At 54.0% G+C, this 22,678-nt stretch overlaps 1 protein-coding gene across 3 annotated transcripts in view; it reads left to right on the forward strand.

The window, feature by feature from the left end:
* Positions 1–592: 592 nt before the first annotated feature.
* The window catches only part of ABHD3 (abhydrolase domain containing 3, phospholipase), a 37,564-nt gene continuing 15,478 nt past the window's right edge, over positions 593–22,678 (forward strand). Inside the window, exons 1-5 of one of the 3 annotated variants that reach the window (XM_029069149.2) lie at positions 593–897; positions 1,317–1,480; positions 3,670–3,852; positions 13,110–13,155; positions 21,512–21,624. In XM_029069149.2, the coding sequence (XP_028924982.1) occupies positions 736–897; positions 1,317–1,480; positions 3,670–3,852; positions 13,110–13,155; positions 21,512–21,624 (668 nt within the window). In that variant the 5' untranslated portion in view covers positions 593–735. The remainder of the gene's footprint in view (positions 898–1,316; positions 1,481–3,669; positions 3,853–13,109; positions 13,156–21,511; positions 21,625–22,678) is intronic. The other 2 variants (XM_029069151.2, XM_007668221.4) reach the window with 2 other exon arrangements.

Consider the following 22,678-nt stretch of genomic DNA (forward strand, 5'->3'; position numbering starts at 1 on the left):
CCACAGTCACACGGTTTACACCCTCGGCACCGAGAACGGCGCTCGGCACACAGCAAGCGCCCAACGAATACCGTCCTTCCTCGCATTATCAGAGAAGCGGCGCGGCGTAGTGGAAGGAGCCCGGGCCTGGGGGTCGGAAGTCACGGGTTCCGGTCGCCACTCCGCCACTTGTCAGCCGGGTGACTCGGGGCCGGTCACTTCACTCTCTCTGGGCCTCGGTTCCCTCATCTGGAGAATGGGGACGAAGCCCGTCAGCCCCACGTGGGACGACCTGATGACCTCGCATCCCCCTCCCCCCGGGCGCTTAGGACAGGGCTTGGCCCGTAGTAGGCGCTTAAGACGTCCCCTCGTTATTGCTATTCATTCAGTAGTATTCCCTGAGCGCTTACTACGGGCAGAACACTGGACTGAGCGCTTGGAACGAACGAGCCGGCCACAGACAGAGACGGTCCCGGCCGTTTGACGGGCTCACGGTCTATTACCACGCTTGCAGTGAGCGCCCGAGAAATCCCGTCGTCATTGTGAGTGTCATCGGGGCGGTGAAGGTGGCCCACCCTGGGCTTGAGGGAGCCCAGCCCGGCCTCTCTGGAAGCTTCCGCGGCCGGGCTACCGAGGAGGAGCCTTCTCCCTGTCCCCGCCTCCATCCAGTCTGCTCCGGCCTCCGGCTCGGCGAGCCTCCTCCTCTTTCTCTTCTTCCTCCTCCTCCCCCGGCCGCCTCCCCCGCCCCCGTCCAGGATGCAGCTGCTAGCCATGGACCTGCAGATGCTGTCCCGGGAGCTCTCCCTCTACCTGGACCACCAGGTCCGAGTGGGCTTCCTGGGGTCCGGAGTGGGCCTGTCCCTGGTGCTGGGCTTCGGCGTCGCCTACGCCTGCTACTACCTGAGCAGCATCGCCAAGGTGAGAGCCCGGGGGAGCGGAAGGGGGGGGGGGGGAGGGGGACCCCGGCCTCGGGGAGGGGGGGATGCCCTGCCCCCCGTCCCGGATGCCCTTCCGGACCGACCCACGCACACACGCCGTGCGCGTCCGTGGATGTGACCCGGAGCCCCCCACTCTCCTCCCTCGCTCGCTGCCGGCGGATCTCGCCGGCTGGCTTCCCGAACTAACCTTCGCCTTCCCCCACCCCCCCGGGAATCTCCCAGAGAAACTGTGGAAATCAGTGCTGGTGAAAAGAATCGATGGGCCGGGGGAGAAAGCCGGAGAAGGGACTCTACCGCCCCAGCTGCCGGAAATATCCCCCCTCCCTCCCCCCCAGTACACCCGCTTGCTGAGAAATATAAACTTTATCCACCCCCTCCCTGCCTCTTGGCTCTTCCTAGAAGCCGCAGCTGGTGACGGGGGGCGAGAGCTTCAGCCGCTTCCTTCAGGACCACTGCCCCGTGGTGACCGAAACCTATTACCCCACGGTGTGGTGCTGGGAGAGCCGGGGGCAAACCTTGTTAAGACCTTTCATCACCGCCAAGCCTCGGGTCCTCTACAGGAAGTAAGTGACTCCCCCATTCCCCTCCCTTCGCCCCCCCCCCCGCGCGGCGGGCCGCCCTCCGGGGGCTTGGCCGCCGGCCCCCCGTCGGCGGTGTCCGAGGGATGGAGAGAGCGGGGTTCATCCGTTCGATCGTGTTCGCTGAGCGCTTCCTACGTGCAGGGCGGGATGGAGAGGGAAGGCGCCGGAGGAGGTACCGGGCCCCGGAGCGGAGGCGGCAGGTGCGGGACGGCGGGGGGATGCCCTTGCCCCCGGAGCGTCGCTCGGAGGCCGGGGACGGGAGGCGGTTCGGTGTCTTCCCTCCGTCCCCGGGGAAAGCCGGGCCCTTCGGTGAGGGGCACGGTCCCGGCTGACCCCGCGTTGAAGAGAGGCCCCTTGGGCAAGCTCGGGGCACGAGCGGCGGGACCCGGACGGGGACCATCTCCTATCGCTGAGGAGACGGGTGTTCGATAGCGATGACCTTCGGCATCTAAAGACGGAGTCCGGGACGTCTCGGTGACCCGGGGGACTTAAATAGCGCCTATTGATTTCCCTGAGTCATCTTCCGGCGTGCCGTTTGTTTCCTGGAACTTGGGACTGTTTGTTTTGGAACCCGGCGCGAGGGCGTAGATGCTGTGCGAAGGGTACCTCCGACTATTCCGAAAACTCGCTTGTTTTTCCGTCGAGAAGCAGCCCGATCGACCCAACGGGCTTCCTCTTCTAGTCCCGTCTCGGCCCGTTCCCCGGGCCCCGGCGAGCGGTTTCGTCATCGCGGCCGACGGCCGTGGCGCTTGCCGTACGCTCGCCCCGCCGCGATCTTCGGATCCTCCGGGGAGGTGAAATGTATCGAGCGCTCTGAGAGCACCGTCCTTGGGAAAGAACGCACTTCCCACACCCATCTCCACTCACACCCGCAGCAAGTACGCACGGAACGGGAAGCGGCGTGACCTGGTGGACAGAGCGCGGGTCCGGGGAGTCGGAAGGACCTGGATTCGAAACCCGGCTCTGCCGCTTCTCTGCCGTGTGACCTTGGGGAAGTCGTTTCACCCCTCCGGGCCTCAGTTCCCTCTTCCGAAGAATGGGGATGAAGACCCCGAGCCCCATGCGGGACAGGGACTGTGCCCACCTGATTGGCTTCTATCTTACCTTAGTGCTTAGAGCGGTGCCTGGCACCATAGTAATCGCTTAACCAATGCCCCGGCAATAATACTTAGGGTGATGATGATGATGACCTGCCATTTGTGTTCTAAGGTGACTTTAGTGATGAGTGGGAGACATCCCCGTTGGTGGCTCTGCCCCCAAAGCAGTCTCTCCCACCTTGTGTCCACTTTTTCTAGCCATGAACCCCATGTTCCTAAATAGGGTGGCTCAGCCCACTTCCCCCCCTGCCTTTCCCTTCCCCTGGAGGGTGAGGGGCTTCCTCCAGCCGCTGCCGCTTCCCCAGCTCCCCGAAACCACACGTGGCTGCTACGCGGGACCTTGGTGGTCTTACTGTTGTCAGTGGTGTTCGTTAAGCGCTAACTAAGCCCCGGGCACTGTTCTAAGCACTGCGGTAGGTACCGGACGGGTCGGGCGCGGTCCCTGTCCCACAGTCTTTATCCCCTTTGTACAGATGAGGTATCCGAGGCACAGAGAAGTTAAGCGACTCACCCAGGGTCATTCAATAGGCGGCGAGAAGAGCCGGGATTGTCGGGTTTGCGAGGAGGGGAAGGAAAGGAGCAGTATGTTGTGTTTTTGTGTTTGCGTTTCCAGGAGTAGTGACGGTGGCCTGGGGGCTCAGCCAAAGTCATCTTCTCCCATCTTCCCTCTCTCCCCCAACTCTCCAGTAGCCTTCCCTAGGAAGCAGAGTCTCCACGGGGATTTAGGAAATTTCCTCCTCGGCATCATTCACCATCATCGTTACCGTAATCGTGGTCGTTACTATCATGTCACCTGTTCTCTCGGGGCGCTGGAGAGGGGTATAGATTCTAAGCGACGGATTTTTATAGCCCTCACGGGGAAGAAAGACACTCTTTAGGTGACTTTTCACTAGGCTAAAGAGAAGCGCGATCATTCCGGAAGTCCAGTAACACCGTAGTCGTGTCATCGATCAGATCGAGACCCTACCTCATTAGAAACTTAAAGATGTGCCGCTGACGCCGTACCGTGCGGCATCCGGGCTGCTTTTCAAGAAGGCGAAGGCTATTCTCACCTTTCTGAATTACTCCTTTCAGTGAGCTTATTAAAACCAGTGATGGAGGGCAGATTTCTCTGGACTGGTTCGATAATGAGAGCAGCGTGAGTTTTTCGGATGCCAGCACCAGACCCACTGTCCTCTTGCTGCCTGGCCTCACTGGAACCAGCAAAGAATCCTACATCCTTCATATGATCCAACTCAGTGAGGAACTGGGATACAGGTAAGGTACCCTGGGTGTTTTCCTTGCACCTCTGACTACTGAAAATAGATATTCATTTACTAAGTTTGACCATCATCTCTTTCGCAACTCAAGCTTCCTATCTGAGTAGAGGGCAGATGGAGGAGAGCCAGACTCCCCACTTTTTTTTTTTGATGGTGTTCGTTAGGCACTTACCGCATGCCAGGCACTGTATTATGGGCTGGGGTAGACATAAGATAATCAGGTTGGACCCGTACGGGGTTCACAGCCTTCATCCTCACGGTTTCAGTCCCCATTTTCCAGAGAGCTGAGGCACGGAGGAAGTGAAATGACTTGCCCAAGGTCACACAGCAGACAGGTGGCAGAGCTGATTAATAATAGTAATCAAAATAATGTTGGTATTTGTTAAGCGCTTACTGTGTGCCAAGCACTTTTCTAAGCGCTGGGGTAGATACGAGGGTATCAGGTGGTCCCACGTGGGGCTTTGACAGATGAGGTCACTGAGGCACAGAGAAGGCAAGTGACTTGCCCAAAGTCACCCAGCTGATAAGTGGCAAAGCCGGGATTAGGACCCGCGACCTCTGACTCCCAAGCCCGAGCTCTCACCAGTCAGGCACGCTGCCTCTCCAAAAAATAATGGTGTTTGTTAAGCGCTTACTATGCGCCAAGCGCGGGGGTAGATACAAGGTTATCAGGTTGTCCCACATGGGGCTCACGGTCTTAATCCTCATTTTACAGATGAGGTAACTGAGGCGGAGAGAAGTCACTACCCTATTTATTTTGCTGACGAGGTGTCCGTCCCCTTGATTCTATTTACCGTGATTATGTTGTCCTGTTTTTGTCCGTCCGTCTCCCCCGATTAGACCGTGAGCCCGTCACTGGGCAGGGATTGTCTCTGTCTGTTGCCGAACTGTACATTCCAAGTGCTTAGTACGGTGCTCGGCACATAGGAAGCGCTCAATAAATGCGACCGGCTTAGTGGAAAGAGCCCGGGCTTGGGAGTCAGAGGTCATGGGTTCGAATCCCGGCTCTGCCACTTGGCAGCTGGGTGACTGTGGGCAAGTCGCTTCACTTCTCTGTGCCTCAGTTACCTCATCTGTAAAATGGAGATTAACTGTGAGCCTCATGTGGGACACCCCGATCACCCCGTTTCTACCCCAGCACTTAGAACAGTGCTCTGCACGTAGTAAGCGCTTAACAAATACCAACGTTATTATTATTACTGTTGAATGAATGAATGAAAAGTGACTTCCCCAAAGCTGGGATTCAAATCCCCGACCTTTGCCTCCTCAGCCCGTGCTCTTTCCACTAAGCCGGGCCGCTAAGTCAGGTCCTTGGGTGTGACCCTTGAGAAGAGCCTGTTTGTTGGTGGAGCCAACCTTCCCATCCTTGAGGAAGACCTGTTTGAAATCGCGCGCTGCTCAGCCCCTGCCCAAGAAGGCACCTCTTTCATCTGGGTGTTGTCGTGCCCCAGGGCCAGGACCTAGGCAGCCTGCTTGCCTTTGTCCCTTTGACTTTCAAGAGGGCCTTACTGCTTTGACTCTGTCCTTTTATCCCATCTGACCTCTGGCTGCCCTGGATCACACCCGGATGACAAATGATCTCCTCAAAGATTCAGGCCGTGAAAGAAAGTGGGATTCCGGGATGGACCGTGGGAACCCCACCCAGGTCACCCCCCAGGCCCTTCGGGGATTTGACCTGGGTTCACTAGGTACAAGGTGAGAGGCAGCTGCAACTCTACTAAGTAAGCACTTGGGAGAGTACAATATAGCAGACAGGGTCCTTGCCCCCCCAGGAATTTACAGTCCCGCAGGCGGACGGAGGCGAAAATAAATTAATCCTAATTACACCTCGCTCTTGAGGTGTAAGATAGGCATTTCGTTCCCAAAGTCTTATGCTTCTGCCTGTTTTCTGATAATGTCTTAGGAGTTTCAGTGAAGCCAACATTCGATCCGGCTCTGTCTCGCTCGGTACGCTCACTTTTATTTCGCCCAGAGCAGCGTCAAGTCGAACGGGATTCCCCAGCTGAGTCGGCTAGGGTTTCGGAAGGTGGTTTAAGTTTTTTTTATAATTGTGTGCCCAGAAAGCCCAGGATACCTTGTACTCTTCGCATATCTGAAGCTTCTGTCTCTCGTGAGGCCCAGACTAACTTCCAAGACACACACAAAAAAAGACCTTTGGCTTTAGAACATAGCAAAGCCCTGGGATTTAGGATCTAATCCCAGTTTCAGCACTTCCCTGATATGTGACCTTGGGCACAGTACTTAGCTTCTGTGCCTCAGTCTCCTCAACCGTAAAAGGGGGATGAAATACCTATTCTCCCTCCCTTCGGAGCATTTACTGTGTGTTAGAGCACTGTGCTAAGCATTTGGGAGAGTACAGTAAAACAATAAACAGATACGTTCCTTCTCCACCGGTGGAGGTGACGATGTTCGCCTCCCACCATCGCTGTTGCTGAACTGTACTTCCCAAGCGCTCAGTGCAGTAAGCGCTCAATAAATACGATTGAAGGAACGAACGACAGAAGCGGTTTAGCTAATAATAACTGAGGCGTGCAACACTGAGACAGACATCAGACCGGACTCAATCCCTGACTCGCATGGGGCTCACTGTCGAAGGGGGAGGGAGACCAGCATTTAATCCTCGTTTTACAGATGAGGAAACTGAGGCCCAGAGAAATTAAGGGACTTGCCCGAGTGTGGGAGGAGCTGCCATCGGGTGAATTCGAAGGGGTGGGGCGGGGTGCAGGGGGGAGAGGTCCTAGCGGAAGCCAGGGCCTAGAGGTGGGCGGTTAAAGAACGAGGCACAGAAAGCAGGTGCGTTTGAGAGGAACACGGAGCAAAAGCAGGGGTGCGGTAGAAGAACATAGAGGGGTAAGGGGGGTGGAGAAGGAGAGTGGATGGAGGGCCTTAAAGCCAGTGTTCGGAAGTTCCCGTCTGATTCAGAGACGAACGAATAACCACCGGAGGGTTTTAAGGAGGGGGAGAACAGCATTTTAGAAAGATGATCCGAATAGCAGACTGCAGTAGAGGCAGACTCCAGGAGAGGCTGGCGTCAGGGAGACCGGTGAGGAGGCCGAAATGGTGGTTGAGCTGTGGGGGGTACGCTAAGCCCCTGGGCCGGGGCGGGGATTGCTGGGATGGGGGAGGAAAGGGCAGGGACAGAAGATACCGTAGGGGAGGAAAGAGGATTTAGGAACTGCCTGGATGTGAGAGTGGAAAGAGAGCAGGGAGTCCAGGATAGCGTCGCGGAAGGAGAGAAGAGGTCGAGGATGATGCACGCTTCACTCCTCTAACTCCAACCTACACTCCGTACCTCCATCTCGTCTATCCCGCCACCGACCCCTTGCCCCGGTCTTCCCTCCGGCCTGGAATTCTCTCCCATTTCGTGTAGACGGTCCACCACCCTCCCGACCGTCAGAGCCCTCTTAAAACCACATCTCCGAGAGGCCCTCCCTGACTAAGCCCTCATTTCCTCTACCCAGCCTCCCCTCTGTAACTCCTATGAACTTGGCTTTGTAGCTCTTGAGCGCTTTAATATCCACAACACTTACGCGTCTTTACACTCTACTATTTCCCCTAGCTGTAACGTATTTTAATGCCCATCACCCCCCACCCCAAAGATACCACCCTCCGTGACGGCCACCTTTAACTGCTCACTCTCTGATGGCGCCTTCCCCTCTGATTTCAAACTTGCTCACGTCTCCCCATCCTAAAAAAACTCCACCGTCTCCTCCAGCTCTCGCTCCGTTCTGTCCTAACTCCTCAAGTGGGTTGCATTCACCCGCTCCCTTGAATTCCTCTCCGCTAACATCCTTTGTGACCCTCTACAATCTGGTTTCCGTCCTCTTTACTCTGCTGAGATCACTCTCTCGAAGGTCACCCGTGACCTCCTTGCCAAATAATAATAATGATGGTGTTTGTGAAGCTCTCACCGTGTGCCAGGCGCTGTACTGAACGCTGGGGTGGGACACAAGCGGATCGAGTCGCACACAGTCCCTATCCCGGGTGGGGCTCAGGCTCTCGATTCCCATTTTACGGATGAGGTGGCTGAGGCCCGGAGAAGTGAAGTGACTCGCTCAAGGTCACACAGCAGGCAAATGGCAGATACGGGATGAGAACCCATGACCTCCTTACTCCCAGGCCCGTGCCCTATCCATTACGCCGCGCTGCTCCTCTGATCTATCAGATTGCACAGGTCCTCCTCGACCTTCGGACTGCCTTTAACACTGTCGACCTTTTCCCTGAAACACAGTCTACCTTGTTTTTTTACTGCCACGCTCCTCTCCCGGTTCCCCTCCCGTTCCTCAAGATATTTCTCTTTTAGGTGTTTTTTCACTGGCTCTTCCTCCACCTTTCACCCGAAGGCTCTATTCTGGACCCAATTCTTTTCTCACTTTCCACTCCCTCCCTCCCTCGGGAAGCTCATCCACTCCCATGGCTTTAATTCCCACTTCTATAATAATTGCGGTATTTGTTAAGCGCTTACGGTGTCAGTTACTGTACGTGTGACACTCAAATCGACGTTGCTGACCCCAGCCTCTCGCCTCCATTAGACTCTCACATTTTCTTTGGCGTCCAGAGCATCTCTACGCGAAGGTCCCGCCAACCCCTCAAGCTCGGCGTGTCTCAGAACTAAACTCTTCCCTCGACGATCCTCTGTACACCTACCCTTTCCCATCACCGTTGAAAATACCTCCATTCTTCCCACGGCTGATGCCCGTGTCCAACTTTGGCATTATCCCTGACTCCACCCTCCCTTTTAACTCCTGAACTGTATTCAGTCTGTCACTAAATCACCTCTGAATTGTGCCCTGCATTTTCCCCGGAGGGACGACAAGAGTTGGAATCCAAGTGGACGCCCTGTACTTCTTCGCCACAGGGATGCTCGCTGCCGGGAGATGAATCGGCCCTTTGGCCGGCCGACGGGAAAGAGCTGGGAAAACGCAGCCCCTTCCAACCAATCTGGGGAGGGAGGAGCAAGGCTTGCGATAATAATAATGTTGGCATTTGTGAAGCGCTTACTATGTGCAGAGCACTGTTCTAAGCTCCGGGGGAGATACAGGGTCATCAGGTTGTCCCACGTGAGGCTCACAGTCTTAATCCCCATTTTACAGATGAGGGAACTTGGGCACGGAGAAGGAAGTGACCTGCCCACAGTCACACGGCTGACACGTGGCAGAGCTGGGATTCGAACCCATGACCTCTGACTCCCCAGCCCGGGCTCTTTCCACTGCTTCTCGCCGTTTTGGAAATGCGCTCTCCTGGCCCCCGGCTGAGAAGCCCAGCTGCCTGGCTGCCCGCTCTGTTTATAGTCTGACCTGCCTGTTGGAACTAGGGAAGTCCAGGAAGCTGGAAGGGGCCAGCTTAGTTCTTCAACTGGTGTGGCTGGAGGGTGGAAAGGGTGGGCTGGAGCGGCGGGAGGGGTCGGCAGGGCCCCTGCCTTGAAGGGGTTTTCGCTCTGGGAACCCGCTTCCCCGCTCCAGCTCCTCTGCCCTCTAAACTAATCGGGGCCATGGAGGCTACGGGGCCCCAGAGATGAAGCCAGGATTCAGCAGGCAGGGCCGAGGTCCGGGTGAGGTGGAGGCTGCTGGGGAGTGGCCAGAGGATAATGATACTAATTAATAATTACGGTATTTACGTGATTATTATGCGCCAGGCACCGAGCCTCACGTGGGACAACCTGATGACCCTGTATCTCCCCCGGCGCTTAGAACAGTGCTCTGCACATAGTAAGCGCTTAACAAACACCGACATTATCATTACTAACCGCTGGCATGGATACGAGCAAATCGGGTTGGACACAGTCCCTGTCCCACAGGGGGGTCGCAGTCTTGTTTTCCAGATGGGGTAACCGAGGCCCAGAGAGGTGAGGTGACTTGCCCAAGGTCACACGTCCAACGAGTGGCGGAGCCGGGATTAGAACCCATGACCTTCTGACTCCCGTGCGCGTGCCCTATCCACTATACCGTGCTGCATAGGATAGGCAGGGTCAAAGTCTTCGAGAGACTCTCCATTTGGCCCCCGAGGCCCTTCTTACCTAGTCCCAGACTCGTAGTCTGCTGGGATGGAGCTGAAAATAGGAATTGCCTTCCCCTCCCTCCTCAGCAGGCTCTGGGAGCCCGGGGCCCCCAGGAGGAGGAAGAAGAGAGGGGAAAATGGGTTGGGTTCTCTTCCCCCCTCTCACGCCCACGCAGTGCGGACATTCATTTATTCCGTTTTGTACTGGAAGGTCTGGTTTTCAGCTGGCTTGTCTCCTGTCCAGGGCTGCTAGAGAAACTGGTATTATATTGTTAAGCACACGCTATGTGCCAAGCACTCCTCTAAGCACTAGAGTAGATGCAGGTCAATCAGGTCAGACCCAGTCCCGGTCCCACATGGGGCTCACAGTCTAAGTAGAAGGGAGAACAGGTATTGAATCCCCATTTTACAGATGAGGAACCTAAGGCCGGGAGAAGTTTCATGATTTGCCCAAGGTCACCCAGCAGGTAACTGGCAGAGCAGGGATTAGAACCCAGGTCCCCTGACTCCCAGGCCCAGCCTTTTTCCCCGAGGCCACGCAGGTCCTCTCTGTTGGGTATTTTTGAAGTCGTCCACCCTTCCTCCCATTGGCTTCTGGAAGTGGCAAAAAACCTTTCTGGCGCGTCCATACGATGCCCTCGTTTAAGTCACGAAACGTGTTATATTTTGGGGTCGGCAAAGCGTTGTCCGGAATCCGTTAGCGCCATCGGTGGCCACCGGTGTGGGAGATGACCGGTGCGGAGTAGTGCAGAGTTAAATCTCCGTCCCAGGAGAATCGAGCAATCGATCGAGCGCGTCTTGTGTTTAGGGAACTGTATCGTGCATTTGGGAGAGTCCGGTACAAGAGAGTTGGTAGACAAGATCCCGGGCTGCGAGGAGCTCACGGTCCAAACTGGAAGCTCTTACTGTAGACGGTAAGCTCTTTGTGGGCGGGGATCGTGTCCACCAACTCCGTCGCGTTGTACTCTCCCGAGAGCTTAGTACTGGGCTCAGCACAGACTAGGTGCTTACTAAGGATATCACTCAACTAGAACGAGGAAATTATTTTGGCGTCGTTCAGAACGTTGTACTGCTCTCCTCTACTCGAAAGCAGGGGGTTTGTAACGATCTGTGGCTTTGGTAGAAATAACCCAAAGCGGACTTAACGCGGTTGCCGTACTGGCTGTAATTTTGGCGGGCAAGAACGGTGATTGCTCCTCGACCCCATTAGACGAGTGGGGGAATCGTCGGGGAACCCACCCTTGACCCCAGGGCTCCCTCCAGATATCAACCCTATTCCCTCCGACTATTCCTCTCCAAACTCCTTGAGCGAGTTGTCTACGCTTGATGTCTCCACTCCCTCTCCTCAAGCCCCTCCAGTCCGGCATCATCCCCCTCCGCTCCGTGGAAATTGCCAGCAATGAGCTCCTTGTCAAATCCATTGGCCTCCACTCCATCCTCATCCTCAACCTCTGCTGCCTTTGACTCTGGTCCGCCTGCTTCTCCTGGAAACATTATCCCGCCTTGGCGTCAAGGACACTATCCTCTCCTGGTTCCCCTCCTGTCTCCCTCGGCGCTTCTTCCCGGCTCCTCTTCTGCCTCCCGCCTTCCTACTCCGGGAGTCCCTCAAGTTCTGGGTCCCATTTTATTCTCCCCCTACACCTACTCCCTTGGAGAACTTCGATCCACAGCTTCAACTACCATCTCTATGCAGATGATTCCCAAATCTATCTCTCCAGCCCCAACCTCTCTCCTTCCCTGCAGTTTCACATTTCCTCCTGCCTTCGAGACAGCTCTACTCAGAAGTCCCACCGTGGCCCCGCAAACCTAATGTGCCCGAAACAGAACTCCTCGTCTTTCCGCGCACACCCTGTCTTCCCCCGGCTTTCCCGTCACTGTAGGCAGCACCACCATCCTCCCTGTCTCACCACCCCGTAACCTCGGCCCTGGCCTTGACTCATCTCTCTCATTCAACCCACACATTCGGTCTGCCACGAGATTACGTTGGGTTTACCGTCACAACGTCTCTAGAATCCACCATTTCCTCTCCCTCCAAACGAGTGCCGTGCTGATCCAGAGACTCATCATTTTCCACCTTGACCACTGCATCGGCCTCCTCCGTGCTTCCCGTCTGTCCCCTCTCCAGTCCTTCCCTCACTCTGCCGCCCAGATCATTTTTCTGGTTTCCCCTCCAAATCTGCATCAGATAGAAACTCCTTACCCTCCGCCTTAAAGCACTCAGTCAGCTCTCTCCCTCCTTCCTAACTTCGCTGACCTCTTGCCAATCAAACAGACAATCAGTGGTATTTATTGAGCGCTTACGGTATTCGGAGCACTGTGCTGAGCACTCGAGAGAGTACGACAGAGGCGTAGAGACATTCCCCGCCCACAACGAGATAACGGTCTAGTCCTCTGACTTGTTAAGCACTTGCTGTGTGCCAAGACACTGTAGTAAGTGCCGGGGTAGATACGAGGCCGCCAGATTGGACACAATCCCTTTCCCACGTGGGGCTCACAGTCGTGGCATAGGGGATAGACCACGGGCCTGGGAGTCAGCAGGTCATGGGTTCTAATTCCGACTCCACCGCTTGTCTGCTTCGTGTGACCTTGGGCAAGCCACTTCACTTAACTGGGCCTCAGTCCCCTCATCTGGAAAATGGGGATTGAGACCGCGAAGCCCTACGTGGGACAGGGACTGTGTCCACCCCGGTTTGATCGCATTTACCCCAGCTTTTAGTACAGTGACCGACGCACGGTAAGCACTTAACAAATGCCACAGTTACTATTATTTTCTCTGGGCCTCGGTTCCGTCATCTGTAGAATGGGGATGAAGACTATGAGCCCCGTATGGGGCGGGGACTGGGTTCGACCTGATTATCTAGTATCTATCCCAGCGCTCAGAACAACGCTTGACATATAAGGGAGTGCTTTCACAAATACCATCGTAATTATTATTATAATTATTATCATCCTGCCCTACCCCTGCAGGTGGGCAGCTCCGCACTAACAACGAGAGGAGACAGGGTAGGGGAGGGCTTGGACTGGACCGTGGCGAGCCCATAAGACGTAGGGCGGAAGTTGCGTTCCTTTTAATCGCCCCAAGGACTACAAAATGATTCTTCCCGAAAGCGAATGGGGAAGAGAAAGTTCATTTCATAATCCTCTGTGATAAAGTCATACAATCCAAATCCTGACTCATACACTCTCTCTCTTTCTCCCTTCCCGCCCCCCTCCACACCCCGCACCCCCTCTCTGTATCTCTCTGTCTCTCATTTTTAGGTGTGTGGTTTTTAACAACAGAGGTGTGGCGGGAGAGAGTCTTCTGGTAAGAGCAGGGCAGCTGGACTCCGGTGGGGCAGGGTTGAGCGGGAGGTTCGTTGGACGACCGAGGCTGTCCTCAGAGGCAGCTGGCCCGGGGGTGACCGGAAGATGGGAGCTGAGCAGCCTTCGCCCCGGGCTCCCCGCTCACTCTATCCCTAGGTGCCCTCTGAACCAGGGAAGCTAAATATCCAAGTACGTTCCCAGATTTCTAGAGAATTCCCGGATTCGCCGCCACATTTAGCCCTTGGCTATAATTAGGCCTTTTAAGAAATCTATAGAGCACTCTGAGCTCCTAGAAATGAGGCCGGCGTACATTTATGAAATTGCTACTGCTGGAGTATTGTCGGTGGATGAGGGCTCAGCTCCCCGGGAAAGCGGGGGGCAATTTCAGACAGTCCGTGAGGTAGCCAAGCGGCTGTCCCCGAGGGATTTAAACAATAAATGAACTGAACCTCACCGAGCCAGGAACTCGTAGGAACCTGGAAGGTGCATTTTCTCTCGGACTTCTAATGAACCGTACAGCACTAGTGGTCCTTTATGTCTCACATTAAAATGAGTACGTCTCTTTTTCAAAGTGGTAATGATGACGGTGTTTGTTAAGCGCTCACTCTGTGCCAGGCACTGTTCTAAGCACTGGGGTAGATATAAGGTAATCAGGTTGTCCCACTTGGGGCTCACGGACTTAATCCCCATTTGACAGATGAGGTCACTGAGGCACAGAGAAGTTTAGTGACTCGCCCAAAGTCACCCAGCTGATGAGTGGCGGAGTCGGGATTAGAACCCACGACCTCCGACTCCCAAGCCCGTGCCCTTTCCACTAAGCCACGTTGCTTCTCTTCTTAGTAGTTCTAAGGGAAGAATTATAGAGTTTGTAGTTTTTTATTGCTGATTTTACCCATGTTCCTTCTTTCGCCCTATTCATGCCGGAGAATTCCAGTAAAAGCCTCAACAATCCAGGGATTAGCCAGCTCTCCAAGCCCCTGACTTTTCTTCTTTCCCGCCACTGGGGAATTCTTTTCTAGACTGAAAGCTCGTAGTGGGCAGGGAACGTGTCTGTTATCTTGTTATGCTGTACTCTCCCAAGAGCTGAGCACAGCTTTCTTCACACGGTAAGCGCTCAGGAGATGCGACTGCCCGACAGAGCGGAAAGGCCCATCACAGGCTGCCCTGGAACCTACGTCACAGATGGTTCCCGAAGCCTAAGCCCTGCAGTGATGTCCTGGCAGAGGCGGCCCCTCTCTGCCTCGGTTTCTCTCCGTGGAGATTGGATTCGTGGCTGTGTGGGAGTGCTGCAGCTGTAAATTGGCAGGAAGTCAGCTCACACGCTCAAGGGCATTGAGGGCGCCACAGACTTTTGATTGTAGGGCAAATTGGAACTGATTTTTCTGTGAGGAACAAATGCTCTGTGGGAGGACGGTTCCTGAACAAAGGCCGTGCACCCGATTTTTCGGAAATATCCCGAGGCGTGGACTCAAGGATGATTAATATCAACGATATTTACTGAGCTCTTATTACGTGCAGGGTCCTGTACTGAGAGCTTGGGAGAGTACAATCCAGCAGAATTAGTCAACCCTTTCCCTGGCCATAATAAGCTTACAGTCTAGAGGGGGAGGCAGCCACTAATATAAAGAAATAATATATACTGCATAATTTAAAGATCTGTACATGAGTGTTTTGGGGTTGGGGGTGGAGCGACTGTCAAAGGTCACAGATCCAAGGGCACAGATGTTGCAGAAGGGAGAGTGAGCTGTGGGAGAAAAGGGCTTAATCAGGGAAGGCCCGGAGGAGGTGTGACCTTAAAAATGCTTTGAAGGTGGAGCGAGTGGCGGGAATAAAATTCATTAATGAACTGTATATTGTGAAGAGCAATCGATCTAAAAGCCACATAGAAAGTTACAACTTCAGCGTGTTCATTCTCTACCCGTAAATGATCTGAAACGTTCAGAGAAATTTTAACACCCTTTAATTTTTTACCCCCCAAAATGGGTTTATGGGGTTTGATCTGGGGAGAGAGAATGACAGAGATCAGGAAAATTTTATTCCTGGTTGTTTTCGTTTCCACTGACCTGCTGGGAGAACTGGACTGTCCCGCTAAGGTAACCATTACCAAAGAGTCAGTAATGGAGTCACGGCTCCCAGCACATCTTCTTTATTAAAACCACCCACAGGCCCGATAAGTCAAGGGTGCGCCATCCCAGCATCATCTAGACCTTGGCAGACCTTAGCAGCAGAGGTTTGTGCCTTTTAATGCCAAAGAAATCTAAATGCCCAAAGGCTTCCAAAGGTGCCATGAACAGTTCCAAGCATTTAGTACAGTGCTTTGCACACAATCAGCACGCAATTCATTCATTCATTCATTCAATAGTATTTATTGAGCGCTTACTATGTGCAGAGCACTGTACTAAGCGCTTGGGATGAACAAGTCGGCAACAGATAGAGACAGTCCCTGCCGTTTGACGGGCTTACAGTCTAATCGGGGGAGACGGACAGACAAGAACAATGGCACTAAACAGCGTCAAGGGGAAGAACATCTCGTAAAAACAATGGCAACTAAATAGAATCAAGGCGATGTACAATTCATTAACAAAATAAATAGGGTAACGAAAATATATACAGTTGAGCGGACGGGTACAGTGCTGTGGGGATGGGAAGGGAGAGGTGGAGGAGCAGAGGGAAAAGGGGAAAATGAGGCTTTAACTGCGGAGAGGTAAAGGGGGGATGGCAGAGGGAGTAGAGGGGGAAGAGGAGCTCAGTCTGGGAAGGCCTCTTGGAGGAGGTGATTTTTAAGTAAGGTTTTGAAGAGGGAAAGAGAATCAGTTTGGCGGAGGTGAGGAGGGAGGGCGTTCCAGGACCGCGGGAGGACGTGACCCAGGGGTCGACGGCGGGATGGGCGAGACCGAGGGACGGCGAGGAGGTGGGCGGCAGAGGAGCGGAGCGTGCGGGGTGGGCGGTAGAAAGAGAGAAGGGAGGAGAGGTAGGAAGGGGCAAGGTGATGGAGAGCCTCGAAGCCTAGAGTGAGGAGTTTTTGTTTGGAGCGGAGGTCGATTGGCAACCACTGGAGTTGTTTAAGAAGGGGAGTGACATGCCCAGATCGTTTCTGCAGGAAGATGAGCCGGGCAGCGGAGTGAAGAATAGACCGGAGCGGGGCGAGAGAGGAGGAAGGGAGGTCAGAGAGAAGGCTGACACAGTAGTCTAGCCGGGATATAACGAGAGCCCGTAATAGTAAGGTAGCCGTTCGGGTGGAGAGGAAAGGGCGGATCTTGGCGATATTGTAGAGGTGAAACCGGCAGGTCTCGGTAACGGATAGGATGTGTGGGGTGAACGAGAGGGACGAGTCAAGGATGACACCGAGATTGCGGGCCTGCGGGACGGGAAGGATGGTCGTGCCATCCACGGTGACGGATAAGTCTGGGAGCGGACCGGGTTTGGGAGGGAAGATGAGGAGCTCAGTCTTGCTCATGTTGAGTTTTAGGTGGCGGGCCGACATCCAGGTGGAGACGTCCCGGAGGCGGGAGGAGATGCGAGCCTGAAGGGAGGGGGAGAGGACAGGGGCGGAGATGTAGATCTGCGTGTCATCTGCGTAGAGATGGTAGTCAAAGCCGTGAGAGCGGATGAGTTCACCGAGGGAGTGAGTGTAAATGGAGAACAGAAGAGGGCCAAGAACTGACCCTTGAGGAACTCCAACAGTTAAAGGATGGGAGGGGGAGGAGGCTCCAGCGTAGGAGACCGAGAATGATCGGCCAGAGAGGTAAGAGGAGAACCAGGAGAGGACAGAGTCCGTGAAGCCAAGGTGAGATAAGGTATGGAGGAGGAGGGGATGGTCGACAGTGTCAAAGGCAGCAGAGAGGTCAAGGAGGATCAGAATGGAGTAGGAGCCATTGGATTTGGCAAGAAGGAGGTCATGGGTGACCTTAGAGAGAGCAGTCTCGGTAGAGTGGAGGGGACGGAAGCCAGATTGGAGGGGGTCTAGGAGAGAATGGGAGTTAAGGAATTCTAGGCATCGATTGTAGACGACTCGTTCTAGGATTTTGGAAAGGAAGGGTAGTAGGGAGATAGGACGATAACTGGAGGGGGAAGTGGGGTCAAGAGCGGGTTTTTTTAGGATGGGGGAGACGTGGGCATGTTTGAAGGCAGAGGGGAAGGAGCCCTTGGAGATTGAGTGGTTAAAAATAGAAGTTAAGGAAGGGAGGAGGGCAGGAGCGATGGTTTTAAGAAGGTGAGAGGGAATGGGGTCCGAGGCGCAAGTGGAGGGGGTGGCACTTGCGAGGAGGGAGGAGCTCTCCTCTGAGGATACTGCAGGGAAGGATGGGAAAGTAGGGGAGGGGGTTGGTGGGGGGGAGGGGAGAGGCGGAGGGGTGACTTTGGGGAGCTCAGACCTGATCGTGTTGATTTTCGTGAGGAAATAGGTGGCCAGATCATTGGGGGTGAGAGATGGGGGAGGGGGAGGAACAGGGGGCCTAAGGAGAGAGTTAAAGGTCCGGAACAATCGGCGGGGGTGACGGGCATGGGTGTCGATGAGGGAGGAGAAGAAGCTTTGCCTGGCGGAGGAGAGGGCAGAGTTAAGGCAGGAAAGGATAAATTTGAAGTGTGTGAGGTCGGCTTGGTGCTTTGACTTTCGCCAGCGGCGCTCAGCAGCTCGAGCATAGGAGCCTAGGAGGCGGACGGAGGAGGTGATCCAGGGCTGTGGGTTAGTGGATCGAGAGCGGCGGAGGGAAAGGGGGGCGAGAGAGTCGAGATGAGTAGAGAGGGTGGAGTTGAGAGCGGAGACCCGTTCGTCGAGAGTGGGAAGAGAGGACAGGGCGGCAAGGTGAGGAGAGATGCTGTTGGAAAGACGGATGGGATCGAGAGAGCGGAGGTCTCTGTGGGGCAGTAGCGAAGATTTGCAGGGGGAGGGAGTGTGAGAGATGAGGCAGGTGAGAAGGTTATGGTCAGAGAGTGAAAAAGCAATATTGAGCAGAGGAGCTGGTACGGGGGACGGCAAGCCAGGTGGACTGTCGATCTCGGGGAGGGAGAACGGGAAAGCCCTGAGGGCAGAGAGCAGAGTTTCCTAAAGTCAAATCTGACGTCCCAAATGGGAAATAAGGCAAAAATTCGGAGACATCGGGAGCGCGGTATGTCGAAATCAGATCGAAGGCCATCACACGATCACTTTTACAGCTCTTTAGAAACCCCGCCAAGAGGCTCGACTGGGGAAGAGGTGGAACGGGCGGTTATAATTAGTAGCGAGGATTATCTGAGGATTTCATTTATTTGCTTTATCCTTAGCCCTCATGGTTAGGTGATTATGAGTGGAGGCGTAATTCCAAACTGGGCGAGCATATGTAGCTGGCTTTCAGAATGGAAAATGATTTCGTTGTCTGTGCAATTTGGATAAAATACTGTCATCGTCGATGCAGTTTCCTGGTACCCGTTACTTCTGTTGGAGCCGTGCGAGGGGGTCATTTTTTTCAGAAATAACTGATAAAATCAGCTTGCCCTACGATTGCGGTCCAAGTAGCCGCCCCACAGCCGTGGTGTTACCTCATCTCGCAGAAGGGGCCCTCTCCACTCAGAGTGGAGGCTCTGCATCCCCTCGGCCCGAGATTTGGGATCACGATGATCGGTCGGGCCCCGCCGGCCCCATCCGTGGTGGGCTCATGAACCCTCGGCCCCAGGGAATCTGAGGTGCCGTCTGTAGGAGGGCGAGGTGAGCGGGTGGAGGACCTGAGTGGCGGAGCCCCCGTTGGATCCACCGGGTGGCCCCGGTAGCGTCCGACACCGGTCCGGGACTCTCCTCGGAGACCCCGGGATCGTTCTGGTCGTACGTCGGCCGCGTTCCGGCTCGTCGGGGTCTGTGCCGAGCCTGACTCTATATCTCTCCTTTATTCTGAGAACACGTAACAGGTCCCGGGACTGGTGGGGAAAACGTAATAATAATGATGATGGCGTTTGTTAAGCGCTTACCAGGTGCCAAGCGCTGTTCTAAGCGCTGGGGTAGATGCAAGGTGACCAGATTGTCCCACGTGGGGCTCGCAGTCTTAATCCCCATTTTACAGAGGAGTAAAATTCTCTGAGGCCCAGAGAAGTGAAGTGACTGGCCCAAAGTCACACAGCTGATAAGCGGCGGAGCCGGGATTAGAACCCACCACCTGTGACTCCCAAGGCCGGGCTCCTTCTCTTTTGACAGTGTTCCAATTCATTGGGGTCTCTGCCGAGACTGACCCTATATTTCTCCTTTATGCTGAGTATACGTAGCAGGTCCCAGGACTGGTGGCGAAAGCATCTCATGCTGGGGCTCGGGGAGCATTTAGATTAGAAGATAATGGTTCATAACTCGAGGTTCGTACGGCAAAGAATTCCGGCGAGGGAAACTTTGGGATGAAGTGCTGGTTTAGCCGGTTCCTTCCCAGCCATTCTCTTGCAGCCATTCTAAGTGAGGCTGATGCCCAACTCCAAATTATTCTGCTTGCGTTCTCTGTCCTTGGATTTCAGTCCACAAATGTGCTATATCACCGAAAGCCTTTCGGAGCGAACCTAAACGTTAAGAGTTAATTTGTTGCATATTTTAGAAAATATTTCTAAGAAGCCGTCCTAAGATACACAAAGCCCTTATTGATGAAGTTTAACGTCGGGGTAAATGAAAAAGGTCAGTCGTTTGAAAGCTTCGGGTAATTAAGCATAATCAGCTTTTCAGATTTTCGCATAAACGGGACCGTCCGCAGCCTAGAACAGTGGGGATTGCAATTTTCTGTAGGGTTTACCGCTCTATATGTATATTTTTAAATCCCGTTTCAATGATTGGAGCCTTCTCTTTACCGAAACGGTAACTAGGTGGGGTAACGTGGATGTTCCGTAAGCAGTCCTTCGGCTGAACATATCTCAGAACCTCACCATCAAATGACAGGGCAGAATCACCGGCGAAGAAGTTCTGAAAGAAATCAGTCTCGTAGTAGTGATGCTATGCTCACCTCAACATAGTTATTCTGGGCGGGACACGTGAGGGACAGCATTGGGAGGTCCAACAGTTGCTGAGTAGCGAACGGAAATGGGGAAGGTGAAAGCGAGGAGGACAGAAAAGACATCTTGAGGGCACAGTAAAACAAAGCTGCATCCCAGCTGGAAGCCAGGACCCAAGGGTAAACCAGCAGGGCAAGCTGCGATCAGTGGGGGGTAAATGGGGGTTCACCGGAAGGAGGAGAGCGATGCCGTCTCGATGCCTTCACTATTTTCGTGTCCCTTGACTTTAAGGGCCTCTGGCCGGACACGACGCCTCCAGAAGTGGCTCCCTTTAAGTACGTTCAGAGTCCTTGAGCGCTTCTGGAATTACACGTCCCAGAAGCAGTTGGGGTGTACGTCTGCCCCCGTTCCCGCTGGATTCTGGACTTGGCTGGGAGTGGGGATGCACAAGAACTATTTGTCATCCTGTTTTCCCCTGGGCCAGACTGACAAGGAGGAAATCCTTTGCTTTTTCACTGGGCCTTCCTTCCTAAGGTTCATCCTGCAGGTACCAGAGAAGCAGCGTGGCTTAGTGGAAAGAGCCCGGGCTTGGAGTCGGAGGACGGGGGTTCCAATCCCGGCTCCGCCACTTGTCTGCTGTGTGACCTCGGGCAAGCCGATTCACTTCTCTGGGCCTCCGTTACCTCATCTGGAAAATGGGGATTAATACTGTGAGTCCTGTGTGGGACAACCTCATTACCTCGTATCTTCCCCAGTGCTTAGAACAGTGCTCGGCACCTAGTAAGCGCTTAACGGATACCATCGTTATTATTATTATTATCCCTTCGTTAGTCCGTTAAAGTGAATTCCTCAACTGCCTTTTAGTTGGTTAAATGTGTTAGCGGGGAGTGAATAGAAGAACACCGCAGAACAACCCCTTTCTTCTAGCTCAGAGTCTCCAAGTGGAAAACAACTTTACCGTGGAAAGTAATTTACCTTTCTCGGGACAGCTATGCCTACTTACGTTTAAAAATTACATATTCGTTCTGCAGTTGAAAGCCTATTTTCCAAACCTCGGCGATCCGAACAGTTGATACAGGAACTAGGTCAGCTCATCTAGAAGAAAACTTCGAGAAGCCAATTCGGGGGACTGACTGTCCCCCGTGGCCCAGCCCAGTGGGGTTTGGATATCCAAATTTTCAGTTATCTGATTAAATTTAGCTAATCGGTTTTCAGCTATTCACAAGGATTCATTTTACCCTGGGGCTTGGTTTTAATGTAAATGGCTAGTATTATTGGTTTGTCACCAGAGTGCCCGGATCTAGAGAATATTTTCCAGAGCTGTTTCTTGAGAGATGTCACATTTTCTACCGGGTCCTTATGAAACCCATTTTAGTCGGCTGTGACTTATCGCTTATTGTTGTTCCGACCTTGACTCCTTGCAGACCCCAAGGACTTACTGTTGTGCTAATACCGAAGATTTGGAAACGGTTATTCATCATGTTCACAGCCTCCATCCTTCAGCTCCATTCCTGGCCGCCGGAGTTTCGATGGGCGGGTAAGGCTCTCCCTAACTGAAATCTCTTAGGTGAGGGGATGGGAATTAGGACTCCGGTTCGGAGAGGGCATTTTCCAGTGGGGAGTTGGACCTCTCGTTCTGCCGCTTCAACCTGGTTCAGGATGAACGTTTGCGGTTTTATAGGTCGGTCCCCTCACCAAAACGGGTGGGCCCGTTGACAGAGTGAGAGAGGCAGGAGCGGCCGGAGTGTGGCGGGGGCGGGTTGGGGGAGAGGACGGGGACGATAGCCCAGAACAGGGCAGCGGCAAGGGAATGTTCGGGAGGAGTCGTGGAGGCCTTGAGGCGAAATCAACCAGTCAACCAATCGGCGCTATTTTCTGAGCATATACCATGTGCAGAGACTGTAGTAAGCACTTGGGAGACTACGATACAACAACTTTGGCGGACACATTCCCTGCCCACAATGGGTTTCCAGTCTAGGGGGGAGGGAGACGGATATTCATATAAATAATATATAATCTAAAGATATGTACATGTGCTGTGGGGTTGAGGGCGGGGTGAATATCAAATGCGCAGAGGTCACAGATCCAAGTGCATAGGTGATGCAGAAGGGAGAGGGTGCTGGAGAAATGAAGGCACAAGTGGGGAAGGCCCCTTGGAAGACTGTGACCTTCAGAAGGCTTTGAAGGTGGAGAGATTGATGGTCTGGCATATATGGGGGGAGGGAGTTCCAGGCTAGGGGGAGGATGCGGGAAAGGGGTCGACGGCGGGGTAGATGAGTTAGGGGCAGAGTGAATAAAAATGACGCTAGAGAAGTGAAGTGTGTGTGCTGGACTGTAGTAGGAGATTAGTGAGGTGAGATAGGAGGGGGCAAGCCGATCGAGTGGTTTAAAGTCGACGGTGAGGAGTCAAAGGCCAAGGTTATGGAGTTCTGCTGCGGACACGTTAAGTCTGAGGCGAGGGCAGGACATTCAAGTCAAGATGCCTTGAAGGCGGGAGGAAATGTGAGACTGGAGAGCCGGAGAGAGGTCAGGGCTGGAGATGTGGATTTGAGAATCATCTGCCAGAGAGGTGGTCGTTGAAGCCGTGGGAC

Source organism: Ornithorhynchus anatinus, chromosome 7, assembly GCF_004115215.2.
Source record: "Ornithorhynchus anatinus isolate Pmale09 chromosome 7, mOrnAna1.pri.v4, whole genome shotgun sequence".
Taxonomy (NCBI): Eukaryota; Metazoa; Chordata; class Mammalia; order Monotremata; family Ornithorhynchidae; genus Ornithorhynchus; species Ornithorhynchus anatinus.